The sequence below is a fragment of the Dermacentor silvarum genome, chromosome 1 (genome assembly GCF_013339745.2).
Source record: "Dermacentor silvarum isolate Dsil-2018 chromosome 1, BIME_Dsil_1.4, whole genome shotgun sequence".
In the NCBI taxonomy this organism is placed as follows: domain Eukaryota; kingdom Metazoa; phylum Arthropoda; class Arachnida; order Ixodida; family Ixodidae; genus Dermacentor; species Dermacentor silvarum.
Window position 1 is genome coordinate 575,655 of NC_051154.1, and position 12,210 is coordinate 587,864.

At 47.8% G+C, this 12,210-nt stretch overlaps 1 protein-coding gene and 1 pseudogene across 2 annotated transcripts; one reads left to right on the forward strand and one right to left on the reverse strand.

The window, feature by feature from the left end:
- Positions 1-282: 282 nt before the first annotated feature.
- LOC125944259 (uncharacterized) lies at positions 283-1,455 on the reverse strand (annotated as a pseudogene).
- A 3,731-nt stretch (positions 1,456-5,186) lies between these two features.
- On the forward strand, positions 5,187-8,551 carry LOC125944250 (uncharacterized). Of its 2 annotated transcripts, none has more exons than XM_049664597.1 (2): positions 5,187-6,150; positions 6,466-8,551. In XM_049664597.1, exons 1-2 carry the CDS (start codon positions 5,287-5,289, stop codon positions 7,357-7,359), a joined length of 1,758 nt encoding a protein of 585 aa, XP_049520554.1. In that variant the 5' UTR covers positions 5,187-5,286; the 3' UTR covers positions 7,360-8,551. The 2 variants fall into 2 exon arrangements, with proteins under 2 accessions (XP_049520554.1, XP_049520556.1); XM_049664599.1 differs by having other exon boundaries at positions 5,187-5,835.
- The last annotated feature ends 3,659 nt before the right edge of the window (positions 8,552-12,210 follow it).

A 12,210-nucleotide genomic window follows, 5' to 3' on the forward strand; every position in this document is an offset into this window, starting at 1 on the left:
ATGGCAGAACAAGACAATTGTTCGCTGACTGCAATTAGAACTCCTCCCCCGCGAGAATCTTTGCGATCGGCGCGAAAGAGATGAAAATTAGGCAGGGCGAGCAGAATTTCCGGGTCAGTGATATTGTTGTTCAACCACGTTTCGGTTAATACAAGTAGATTGCTGCATGACGAAGTTACAAGGTTTGATACGATATCGCGTTTCGGCAGGAAGCTGCGAATGTTGGTAAAGATTACTGATAGCGAAACGTTGGCGCGATGAACGGCAAGGATGAGTTGATTGTTAAGATATTTCTTTTACACATGATGCAATTTCATCAAAGACGTAACGTTTTGGGCCAATATGCAAAGTTTTAAATCTCAGGGAAAAAGGCACAGACTTCGCCCTCGCAAACGCGACAAGTTGTTTCCGGCAGTTTTGAACGCGGCGCGAAAAGTCTTCACCGACGCTGTAGTCGGTACCTTTGAATTTTGGACCTTTAGAAAGAATTGATTCTTTAGTTTTAAAGGATGTAAACTTAACGATAATCGGGCGTTTCCTGTCCTTAGAGTGTCGTCCGAGGCGATGGGCGCGTTCAATGTCGTTAGGGCTTAACTGGGTGTCAAGGTGGTCAGAGCAGTGGCGAATGATTAAGTCTTCCGTTTGCGAATACGTTTCAGTGGGGTTAGTATCGGGTAAACCGTAGAAAAGTAAGTTGTTTCGCCGAGAGCGATTTTCTGCATCATCTAGTCGCGCCTCTAGCACACTAACTAAACGAGTCGTTGTAGCTGAAGTGGTTTGAATCGTCTCTAGTTCACTGCGGAGGGTAGACAGACTTTCGCAGTGAGTTTCTAAGGCGCTGAGACGCGTAGTCAGACTCGTCATTTTCTGGTCCATTGAAAGCAGTTGACCCTTAAGCTCTTGCACTTCATTTACCAATTCAGTCTGGCCAGCAGACATCTTCTTTATTTCGTCAAGGATTACGTCTAGCTTGTCGGGGCCAGGGTTGCTCTCAATGTCACCGCACATCAGTAATAGGGACCGAACAACATGAAAGCACTCGATACAGGTAGCAAGGCAACACTGGGGGCTCGGAAGCTGTACCAAAAAGTAGTTGCTGGTTTTTTTTTTTTTTTTTTTGTAAATAGAGTCCAATGGTTACCAACCTGCATGGCGAAGACGAGTGGGTTAGACAACTGTGATGTGGCACAGCCACCAAGCCCACAGGTTGCGGCGGATGGTCGCTGCTCATTTATAGTTGACACGTTGAGTGTGGTCGCTGACGATGGGGCCTTCCAGTCTGCGCTGAGGGTCAAGTTGTCTTGAGTCGGCAGAGCGGAAAAGGGGGCGTTGGTGGTTGCTGCGCACAATGTCCCTCCGTCGGCCGCGCCGCGCAAGGGCGCACGCTCTATCGCGGTCGCCCAGGGAGCGCAAAAGGCACCAGGGAGCATGACGCAGATGATCAAGGGCGAGAACACCTGCATGGCGAAGACGAGTGGGTTAGACAACTGTGATGTGGCACAGCCACCGAGCCCACCATCTCCTCTCCTCTCAGCATTCCTCCTCTCCTCTACGACGCTCCTCCCCTCTCCGGATTGCGCAACGAATGGCAACACCTGCGGCTCCGCGCGCGATAATGCGAAGCAGCTTAGGTTAGAGGCGCGACGGTAGGCGCTGCATACTCCGATCCTATTGGGTTGCCAGATTGGGCTATTAATAGCAAAATTGGGCTACTTTTTACGCGGATTGGCGTCGAAAATTCCTATTTGGCAACATGGCCATATTTGGGCTATTTTTGAATTAAGGACTTCCGGGTACAAGGGACCACGTCAGCACTGACAAAATTTACCAACGCCGGTTTATGAAAACCCAAAGCTCATTGCTGCGAAAAAGTTATGTAGGCAATCTCGAAGGCTGTGTTTTTAAGCAATGTCGGCGCTGAGTGGATGGCGTTAAGTCATCGCTGCCATGTTTACAAGTCTTTCCAGGCTAAGCTCTCTTTTTGTTTTGGTTTCGGCGCCATCTGCTGCCGCTTCACGCGTGGTTCAGTAAGAAAACTGTTCTCAAAACTAAGCATGCGCAAGTGGGCGAAATACAGCCGTGCATATAAGAAGGAATGGGAGAAGGACCCCTCTTTCAAGGGTAAATTTTACTTTATGCGCATATTTGGTTTTAAAAGCGTCTGGTGGTGCGTTGTTTCGGAATGGAGTAAGAAACTCGGCAAATTTCTTACTCTACTACAAAATTTCCGAAATTCATTCCGCATTCGAAGACAACTATTGCATCTGCAAAGCATATAAAGCCATTCAAAATTTAAAATATTGCAATTGAGAATGAGGTTGCTTTAAGGTAGGGTCAAGGTCTTGCGTGAGGCTCCCACATGATCACGAACTTCGGCACAGGCACTGTCGCACTTCGTAGTTGCGGTGGACGCACTTTGTACTCGCTCGTCGTCTGCCGTTATCTCAAGATCGGTAGCCACGGCAAGGTGCGCGTTCAGGACCGCTGCCGTTACGTCCCCTCTTGCCCTTGTAGTCTTTGGAAACACACAGATATTGCCGGCCTACCGGCTTTATTAAAGAAAGGATAATCGAATGTGCTATAGGATATTTATTGGGTTTCCTTTTTACAGAAGCAAGAACGCACGTGCGCCATTTTCAGTTAGTGTCACGTAGTGACGGTAACTGAGGGTGCGCCAGCCTGGTCGAGCCGAGTGTGTTCGTGAAGAACGGGTTATCAGAGTACGCGGGCTCGTTTCCTTTACTGTTGTTTGCCCCTGCGGGCTGACCACCCGTAAAATGAGTATTTTTGGAACGTGAGAATGCTTTCACTAGGTTTAACAAAAGTGGTTGTCTATGATAAAATAACAGGTAACTGAACAAGAGGTATTTCCTTTTATTGCGATAGCAATTCTATGGACACTCCAAGCGCATTTCTGTCGTGGTCGTCGCTGTAAGGTTGCGTCTAAAGTCCAAACACGGTAACATCGTCGCCGCGCGCGTACGTGTCCCCTAGTGGAATTACACTTCTTTATTTTTTTCAAGTCACACTGAAGGTAAGGTACGCAGCCCCCCTCGGAAATTTGGCAACACACGCATTCGTGCCTGCATTCACAGAAACTTACGCACACGTTCTGAGATTGCACGAATCTTGTCAGGGAATCCCTGTTTAAAAATTGCACAGTAAAAAAAAAAATAAATTATGGGGTTTTACGTGCCAAAACCAGTTATGATAATGAGGCACGCCGTAGTGGGGGACTCCGGAAATTTGGACCACCTGGGGTTCTTTAACGTGCACCTAAATCTAAGTACACGGGTGTTTTCGCATTTCGCTGCACATTTCAACGCTTCGATACTAATAGCACCTGGGGTAATAGCACCTAATAGCACCTTCTTCTGTCGGGAACATCGTCGCCTGGCGGACCGGACGCCCCGCGTTCAGTCGACGAAAACGAAGCTCCGCGTTCCGTCGACGCGGCCAGCGGCTCACCGCCATCGCACGCGGAAACACCTACCGCTCGAGCACGGAGGATCATTTCGCGCTCCGTTTCGCTGAATATCGCTGAAATCCAGTCCTCCTTCCCTGGCGAGCTCTTCGTTGCAAGGTTCAGCGGCAGCAACGGTATCCATCGCGGCGAACGCGAACGCAGCGGCCATGCAGCCATGATGCAGCCAGCGCCTCGGCCGTTTACGCAAGTGGTGACGTGTCATGGCGCATTCTGATTCGCTGAGAGCAATGAAATCTGTGATGACACTGCTTCAGCGCCAAATCTAGGGTGAGAGAAATTGAGGAAGAGGTATTCGGTCTTTGTTTACGAATTTCTCCGCTAATAACTCATATTTTGCACCCAACAAAAACTGCATGCATTCCTGAAGGTCCCTCTTTTATTCCAGCTGAACTTCCTGTTTCTCTTTAGTGTCCCTTTAAGCTTTTCGTAAGTGCGTTTCGTGCCGACAGAAAGCTCGGCCCAGCTGTGCGTCGCCGAGTCACACAACCTCCTCGCATCACACACGTGCGTAGGGCGGAGTCTCGCCGCGGCATGCGTGCGCTTCGCCTTCCCTCTGCCCAGCCGAGGAGAAGCAAGTGTTCGCTTAGCCATGACGTCACTGATATGCTAGAAAGCTCTGAGCAGCCGGCGCGCCGACAGACGTGTCGCCTCTCTCGTCTAGTGTGAACACGCGTGCACAGCTACCATGGGGCGACCCAAGAGAAGCAAGACTCCCGTGGAAGAAGCCGCCTACAAGGAACCTAGCCAAGCCATGTAGTATAACCTCGCCAAACTTAGCAAAACCTAGCAACACTTACCAAAAGCCGGAACTAGCTCCGCTGTGACCCAGCCTTGCACCACTAGTGCAAACTGCCCACATTCTTTTTTCATTAGATATACAAAGAACTTCAAGAATTTCATGGTTTTTCTGAGTGCTAAATTTGCGCAACACACGTGTTTGTTCGAAAAACGCCTTGCATGCTGGCTTCTCCGAGCAGCGGCGAATGTGGTCGGCTAAATGACCAGCGCCACTTAGTGACGCAGCATTCTTGCGATACTCTAGCAAGCGATCATTAAGACAGCGTCAGGTTTAGCCAACAGAGCATTTCCCACAGGCGATGGGAACCAACCTCTCATTCAACGAGGGCTTTGGTGTGATTCATTTTGCAGGCTGGCTTCTTCTTGGATTCGTTCACTAGGCGACACATTCGCCCCCGCTTTTCCGGGGCTGAAAACACAACACGTACCCCGCACCTGTCGCCAACTTTCTTGAGCCGGTGTGAAACCTGGTGCCAGTAGGGCACTACGACAGGTCGCTGTGGCGGGCGTGCGTTTTTCTGCAGCCTGCGCCTCCGCATTTTACCTCGCGAATCTGGCTCTCTATAACCCAGGCCACGATTTCTCCATGGAACCAAGCCTTCTCCACACGCCTTAGCTGGGCGTCGACGCTATCACGAACTTGATGTTCGCAGGACTTGGCTAGAGCAGAGAGGGTGCAGTTTTTTTGCTATAGCTCTTTTTACGAGCTTGGAATTGGCCGATTGATAATTAAGAATTTGTTTTTTCGACCTTGGCTTGTACGGCCAGCACACGCGGACTCCGTGAAAAATAAGACACACATCGAGGTACTGGATGCGACCAGCCTGCAGCAGTTGGTGCGTGAACTTCATTCCAAAGGCGTTGCTAGCAAAAATATCACACTTGCCGACATGACGCTAACGCCGCTGTTGCTGGTGCAGGTACCTCTGGTCCTTGTTTCGGCGCTTCCTCTCGAAGCAGCAGAACACGGGGCATGACCTTTTTCGTCTGAGTCCTGAATAATGTCTGCAATATCTCGCCTATCGTCCACCCGTGTGCATGAATCATCAACTGTCGTTGGCAGCATGCGTGGTGCGAACGGCGGATGGATCAGCGAGGACCAACCAATCGGCTTCGACCAACAGGACCCACGTGATGCCGATCGAGCTTATATAGACACTCGACACCATGGCTTCGTGGGATTTGGAGCCGGCACACTTGCCGACATGACGCTAACGCCGCTGTTGCTGGTGCAGGTACCTCTGGCCCTTGTTTCGGCGCTTCGTCTCGAAGCAGCAGAACACGGGGCATGGCCTTTTTCGTCTGAGTCCTGGATAACGTCTGCAATATCTCGCCTATCGTCCACCCGTGTGCATGAATCATCAACTGTCGTTGGCAGCATGCGTGGTGCGAACGGCGGATGGATCAGCGAGGACCAACCAATCGGCTTCGACCAACAGGACCCACGTGATGCCGATCGAGCTTATATAGACACTCGACACCATGGCTTCGTGGGATTTGGAGCTGGCACACTTGCCGACATGACGCTAACGCCGCTGTTGCTGGTGCAGGTACCTCTGGCCCTTGTTTCGGCGCTTCGTCTCGAAGCAGCAGAACACGGGGCATGGCCTTTTTCGTCTGAGTCCTGGATAACGTCTGCAATATCTCGCCTATCGTCCACCCGTGTGCATGAATCATCAACTGTCGTTGGCAGCATGCGTGGTGCGAACGGCGGATGGATCAGCGAGGACCAACCAATCGGCTTCGACCAACAGGACCCACGTGATGCCGATCGAGCTTATATAGACACTCGACACCATGGCTTCGTGGGATTTGGAGCTGGCACACTTGCCGACATGACGCTAACGCCGCTGTTGCTGGTGCAGGTACCTCTGGCCCTTGTTTCGGCGCTTCGTCTCGAAGCAGCAGAACACGGGGCATGGCCTTTCTCGTCTGAGTCCTGGATAACGTCTGCAATATCTCGCCTATCGTCCACCCGTGTGCATGAATCATCAACTGTCGTTGGCAGCATGCGTGGTGCGAACGGCGGATGGATCAGCGAGGACCAACCAAATGGCTTCGACCAACAGGACCCACGTGATGCCGATCGAGCTTATATAGACACTCGACACCATGGCTTCGTGGGATTTGGAGCCGGCACACTTGCCGACATGACGCTAGCGCCGCTGTTGCTGGTGCAGGTTAGTCATTACTATACATCTGGATCGCAGAAGCTAGTGTGTGCGTTGCCGGCTCCTCCCACGATGCCAAGTGTTTGCACTAAAAATCGCGGATGCAGCATGCACAGATTGCGTCTGAAGAGATTCCGTTTATTTTCCAACAGAGTTATCTACTTGATTTTGTTGTTAATTCTCGCGAGGGATGTTGAACTAAATCCCGGGCCTACTAACACACCGGAGATGGAATTGCTGCAATGTTTGCAAAGTGGGCAGGAAACCTTAATTTCAAAGTTAAACGGCATCGAAGCCAGGTTCGAAAGGAATGAGAACATACTGATGGACGTGAAAAATAATCTTCGCCAAACTCGGAAGCAGATAAAGGACATCAGTATGACTGTTACCGAACAGGCAGCTATAATACGGCATCCCATGCAACAGGTGAAGGATTTGCAGAAGAAAACAAACGACCTAGAGAACAGAAGTCGCCGGAAAAATCTTGTTTTCTATGGTGTTGACGATAAACCCTCAGAATCATGGGATGAATCCGAAGCTACGGTAAAGAAGATTTGCAAAACGAGCCTTGGAATTGAACTCAGGTCTCTGGAAAGGGCGCACCGCTTAGGACGCTATAACGAAAATAGAAAAAGACCGATTATTGTTAAATTTTCCTTGTATAAAGAGCGTCAGGTGGTGCTTCTTAATGCTAAAAAATTTAAGAATTCGCTGTACAGCGTAGGCGAAGATTACTCATCTGAAACAAGAAATACAAGAAAGAAGTTATGGGAATACGCTAAGGCAAAAAGAGAAGATAAGAACAATAAAGTGAAACTGAATTTTGACAAACTGATCATCAACGGCAGGGCTTTCAGGTGGGATGAAGACAAAGAGGAGGTCGTCCCATTACGTAGGCAGTGACAGACTAGAAAAAAGCAGAAGTACCAATGTCGAGAACTCGTTGCTGTCATCGTGAACTGCCGAAGCATAGTAAACAAAACAGCCGAGCTTTCTGGGTTGATAGAAAGTGTTCACGCTGACATAGTCCTTGGCACTGAATCTTGGTTAAAGCCTTCAATTGCTGATAGTGAGGTGTTTCCAGAAAACTACGTCGTCTATCGCAAAGATAGGCCCACTGCAGGTGGGGGTGTCTTTTTGCTTGTTCTTCATCATTACGGTCTTCAGAAATTGATTACGAGTGCAATGCACTGGAGTCTGTATGGTGCAAAATAGTCCTATCTGATAATTTCACGTTCACTGTTGGAGTCGTTTATCGCTCGCCCAGCTCAGATATTAGCACAGTGCAAGCATTATATGAAATTCTCACCGAGGCGTCAGCTCAGACGATGCTTCTTGGGGGTGATTTTAATCTGCCTGGGTTATATTGGTGCAATGATACGTGTACAAGTTCTGGCGGGCGCATGAACCTTGCGATGAAAAATATCGTGGACACGTTTGGTCTGAGGCAGTACGTTACCGATCCTACTCGCAATGACGCTGTGTTAGACTTGCTGTTTTGTAACTCGCCAGATTTCGTAAGAAATGTGACTGTCATTCCGGGAATTAGCGATCATCTTGCTGTTGTTGCCGTTATTCAAAAAGAAAAAAAACCGTGCGAAGTTATCTACGAGTAAAAGGATCTACTTTTATGAGAAGGGTGACTACGATGCAATTTCCAAGAAACCTCGTAATTGCTTTTCTGTTTTTGAGGGCTTATCTGAAGAGCGTAGTGTGCATGATATGTGGGACAACTTTAAAAATATGTTACTCGAGCTGGTAAATGCACATATCCCCAATGTTGATTCTTCACGGCTTAAAAAGCACAAGCAGCCATGGGTAACAAGACATATACTAAAGCTTATCAAGAAAAGGTAGAGGGCGTTTAGCGCATTGAAGAAAAGCAAATCAGCTGCTCATTTTGAAAAACTACATACGATTACACGCGAATATAAGCTAAAGATAGGAAAAGCTAGAGATAACTACTTCACCCAGCTGAGCAACAAAATGAAATCAAACCCTAAAATGTTTTGGAAGTACTTGAAACAGTGTGGTTCTGATTCCTTCGGAATACAGGAGCTAAATTATAATGGTACGATAATTACGGAAGACAGGGATAAAGCTGCGTGCCGAAACAACTTTTTTTATTCGGTTTTCTTACCCAATCACACCTGTCATACTCGTACACCTACAATGAATATTTCTCCTATGCTTCGTGTTGAGCTTAGTACTAAGTTAATGGAATTGAAAAATTATTGAAGGATGTTGATGAGAGTAAATCTAGTGGTCCGGATGTAATTTCTCCACGTGTACTCAAACGTTGTGCGGGGCCAATTTCTATGTACCTTTATTTAATTTTTGAAAGATATTTATCGACAGGTATTTTACCACACGACTGGAAAATTGCGCACGATGTTCCGATACAGAAAGGTGGGTCCAAAAAAGACGTTGCTAACTATAGGCCAATATCACTTACGTCTATCCCGTGTAAAATACTTGAACATATCTTATATAAAGAAATAACTAATCATCTATATGAGCATAAGGTACTGATTAACGAGCGGCATGGCTTTCGTAGGGGACTATCTTGCACAACACAACTAGTTGAATTTTATCATGACATAACATCGAGCGTAGATGCAGGAGGACAGGTAAACGGTGTGTTCCTGGATTTTCGGAAAGCCTTCGACACTGTATCACATTCACTCTTATTGTTTAAGCTTAATACCCTAAACATTGATGCAACTGTTTTTAAATGGATTGAAAGTTACCTTTCTCAAACAAGGCAATGTGTAATACTGAATGGAAAATGCTCCGAATATGCAGACGTTACGTCAGGAGTCCCACAGAGCTCAGTTCTGGGTCCGCTATTATTTTTAATTTATATTAATGACATTTCTGCCGGAATTTAATCTTCTATACGGTTGTTTGCGGATGACTGTGTTGTGTACAAAAAGATTGTCCATCACAATGATACAATTGAATTTCAGAACGACTTATCACTTATTCATGACTGGTGCACTAAATGGAAAATGACTTTGAACATAGCAAAGTGTGTGCATATCTCATTTACTAAAAAGAAAAAACCAATTCAGTTACGGTATCATCTGAACAATGTACTATTGAAGCAAGGCAGTACGTATAAGTACCTAGGTGTGCTACTGTCGTCTGACTGTTCGTGGAAACCTCACGTATAGACAGTATCATAGCCAAAGCTGGTAAAGCTTTGAATTTTATTCAGAGAAACCTGCGATGTTCACACGAGAATTTAAAACATATGGCATATACAACTTGTGTTAGACCAATCTTAGAATATGGCTGTGTTGTGTGGGACTCCACCGAGGTAACCTTCATTGCCGCTCTAGACCAAATACAAAACCGTGCTGCCAGGTTCGTCTTGGGGCGGTACGGAAGGAGGGAGAGCATCACTGCAACGAAGGGCTAGGATCTCTTTCTGCTCGCCGCAATAAACTGAGATTTTTATATTCTATTTACTATAATAAAACTGGAATTAATAGGGAAATTTACCTACGAAAACCTCATTACATTTCAAAACGAACTGATCATAGTTGCAAAATCCTCGAATACTCTGCCAAGACGAACATGTATGCGAACTCGTTTTTTTGTTCGAACAATCAAACAGTGGAATAGGTTGAGTGAACAGCAAGTGAATTGTGTGAATGAAGATGTATTTTATTCCATGTTGTAACCCCCCTGCTGTAACGCCTTTGGGCGCTGCGGGGTAATCGATGAATAAAAAAAAAATTGCTCACGCCATTACCTCTATCCTGAGCCTCAGTCGAGTTCATTACCACGAGGTAATCGTCTATACATATCTAAAACCTTTCTGCACGCTAGCGTTGTAAAGGGACGCTTGAATGCGCTTGTCAATACTGAATAAGAATATATCACTTAAAAGTGGTGCTAGGCAAGAGCCGATGCACACTCCTTCTTTTATTGCGATAGCAATTTTATGGACACTTCCACCGGATTTCTGCCGTCGCCGTGAGGTTCCGTATAGATAAAATCTTCGCCACGCGCCGTATGCCCGAGCGGAAGCGTGCGGGGACGCACGCTGTCACGGAGAGCGAACGCACTCAATCTTCCACGCGCAAGCAAGGAAGCGGGAAGCGAGCGCTGGAGGGAGCGGGGGGCGGGGGGGGGGGGCACATTTCTACTCTGCCAACAACCGCGCTCGTCGCTCGCTCGCACCGTCTCTTATCTCCACACGGCTCTGACCTTTATGCGCTGTGCATTCGCCGCTGAGTTTCCGTTGAAGCGATAGACCGCACGTACCTTCGCCCGCTGCGGCGTATATGCGTTTGCTGCCAGCGTTTTGACAGTCGTTGTCTGCAGTCATTCAGTGTGATCTATTCATGTTTGTTTGTGCGCGCTCACACCACAGTTAGTAATAGTCGGGCCACATTTTTCAACGCGCGTTATACATGCAATGCTGCCCGGATCGGCAGTGCAGCGCTACAGGTGTGTCCCTTCGCACGCGCTGCCCACGGGCAGCGCTTCTCATCAACACCACCGTTTCACAAGCGCCTTCTCGTGGTCATCGTGTCTCTCTTCATGTCGGTCTACTTACGCCGCAGCACACCTGCTTACTTAATCAGCTCATGTTTACTACAATTCATATTGCTACCAAAGCCGCTCACCTTACTTCGTATGACATTGCTGTGTTGCTATCGCATTCATTGCTTCGCCCTTAGGCCGAAACTGTGACATTTTTTGGATAAAACAGCTATCATTAAAAGTGATAATGGTGGAAGAGATAAAAAGATAATAGCTCTAAAAATTGTCGATTGATAACCCAGTCTTGTTCTGGAAGGCCACTGGCCCCGTGTCTTCAATGTGACTTCTAGCTGTGCGGAATAGCTCAGGATGAGGCATTGAGTAGAAGAAGTCTTCTACAGCAATGAAACGTTTGCATTCATTTGGTTTTCGCCGCCTTTGATGATTGTGGCCGGGATCAAGGACATGCCTTTGAGTGGTCCAGTGCACTAGGAGCACCCCCCCCCCCCCCCCCTCTTTCTTGTGTACATAAAGCCCTGTTTTCCGTGCATAAATTCAGTTCAAGTCCGGCGTTCGTGTTGTCTTACTCTTCTCGTCCGTGTTTATTTGTGCGCTGGAAGGATGTTTCATAATGCTAATCACGACCAACTAGCCCAGCTGTCCACGCTTAGCTATAAATATATATGAGAGTATTCACGTTAGGTTGTAACGCAATGTTGTGGCGAATGTTCTCACTTGTGTGCTCAGTATATGTGATGTCATAGCGATGTGATGTGAGCTGGCGCATTAGAGCACTTGGCGTAACAAGACTCGAACGGCAAATGCTGATTTTTTTCGGCAGAGAGGTTAACCCTGAGAAATATAGATGGCGCTGCCGTGCCTCCACAAGCCGCCATCGTAGGACGTATGGGCTTCTATGGCAGCTTCGCCACCATGCGTACATACGCCTTGGACAGGAGCGAGTAATACGTCAATGAGGAACAAAACAACAAATGACTTTATTTTCGGCATCGTCCAGCCTCGGCAGCTTGGTTGCGCATCCTCGCACCATCCTCTTTTCCCCGCACGTAACGCGATAACATTCGAGCGATGGTGAAAGATGGGAGAGGGTGTCTCGGCTGTTGCAGTGCGGCCAGGAGTCCGCCACAGCACTTCCCCTCCTAGTGAGTTAGCGAACGTTTACAGAATTGATGCGATTCGAAGGTCTTAACGCCGAAGCATCAAAGGTCCATACTACGGGGTGCTCTGGAAAGGCGT